We start from the raw sequence: 1,499 nt of genomic DNA, 5'->3' as shown, positions 1-1,499 counted from the left end.
GAGTTCAGCCCCGCATCCGCATCCACCGCTGACACTGTGCCCACGAGGTAACCAGGCCTGGCTGATCGCGGCACCAGCTCTGTGGCCATGGAGCCGTTGTGCGGCAAGGGGGAAATGATGACCGGAGCATTGTCGTTCTGGTCCAGCACAAAGATGTGGACAGTGACGTTGGCGCTGAGTGGGGGGAAACCTGCATCCTGTGCTTGCACCTGGATCTGGAAGCTGCGGATCTGCTCATAATCGAGGGAGCGCAGGGCGTACATGTGCCCGCTGTCCGAGTTGATAGACACGTAGGTGCCCACAGGCATGCCATGGATGTGCCCGTCAGCAATGGAGTAGGACAGGTAGGCGTTTTGTTGGCAGTCGGGGTCCAACGCGCTGACAGAGCAGATCGAGGCACCTGGTGCGTTGTTCTCCATCACGTAGACACTGTAGGAGGGCTGGAGGAAACGTGGGGCATTGTCGTTCACATCGGACACTGGGACAGTGAGGGTGCTGCGGGTCTGCAGGGCAGGGGAGCCCATGTCCTGTGCTGTGATGCTTACGTTGTACTCCGGCACAACCTCCCGGTCCAGCGCCTGCGTGGTGACCAGCGTGTAGTAGTTGCTGAAGGAGGAGCGGAGCTCAAATGGTACATTGGGGCCAACCTCACAGCTCACACGCCCATTGTCCCCAGAGTCCCGGTCCAGAACACTGATGACAGCGATGACAGTGCCTGGTGGGGCATCCTCCAGCACGGGTGTGGACACAGAAGTGAGGGTCAGCTCTGGAGCATTGTCATTCACGTCGAGGAGATGCACGAGCACCCGGCAGTGCACGGCCACAGCTGAAGGTCCATGGTCCTTGGCTTGCACGTAGAGCTCGTGGAGACTTGCCCGCTCATAGTCCAGGGGGCCCTTCAGCAGCACCTTCCCGCTCCAGGGCTCTATGTGGAAGAGCTCCCGGACACGTGGTGGTGCGTGCCCACTGAAGGAGTACTCGATCTCCCCATTGGGGCCCTCATCCAGGTCCGTGGCATTGAGCTGGATGACCAGAGTGCCGGCGGGAGCATCCTCAGCAAGGCTCACGCCGTACGAGGGCTGGTCAAAGACCGGCACGTTGTCATTTGCATCCAGCACTGTGATGAGGATGTGAGCTGTGCCTGAGCGCTCAGGGACACCACCGTCGAGAGCGGTGAGCAGCACCCGGTGCATGCGTTGCTGTTCGCGGTCGAGGGTGCGCTCTAGCACCAGCTCTGCAAACTTGCTGGCATCGCTGCGCGTCTGCACCTCAAGTGAAAAAAAGCCGTTGGGGCTGAGCCGGTAGGTGTGCACCGAGTTGATACCCACATCAGGATCCTGGGCGCTCTCCAGCGGGAAGCGGGCACCAAGCGTGGCAGACTCAGCCACCTCCAGCACATACTCTTGCCAGGGGAAGGTAGGTGCATGGTCATTGATGTCCAGGACCTCCACCTCGACGCGGTACAGCTCCAGCGGGCTCTCGATGAGGAGCTGCAGGTG

At 60.8% G+C, this 1,499-nt stretch overlaps 1 protein-coding gene across 1 annotated transcript in view; it reads right to left on the bottom strand.

The window, feature by feature from the left end:
• LOC104499435 (protocadherin-10-like) overlaps positions 1–1,499 on the bottom strand; it is a gene marked incomplete at its 5' end in the record, with an annotated part of 4,643 nt that overhangs the window by 2,776 nt on the left and 368 nt on the right. Inside the window, one exon of the mRNA XM_010142940.1 lies at positions 1–1,499. This exon is cut by the window's right edge and continues 21 nt beyond it. Within this exon, the coding sequence (XP_010141242.1) occupies positions 1–1,499 (1,499 nt within the window).

Source organism: Buceros rhinoceros, unplaced genomic scaffold (genome assembly GCF_000710305.1).
Source record: "Buceros rhinoceros silvestris isolate BGI_N320 unplaced genomic scaffold, ASM71030v1 scaffold28089, whole genome shotgun sequence".
NCBI classification, from domain to species: domain Eukaryota; kingdom Metazoa; phylum Chordata; class Aves; order Bucerotiformes; family Bucerotidae; genus Buceros; species Buceros rhinoceros.
The sequence above is the reverse complement of the archived record's forward strand: the minus strand, read 5'-3'. Positions and strand labels throughout refer to the sequence as shown.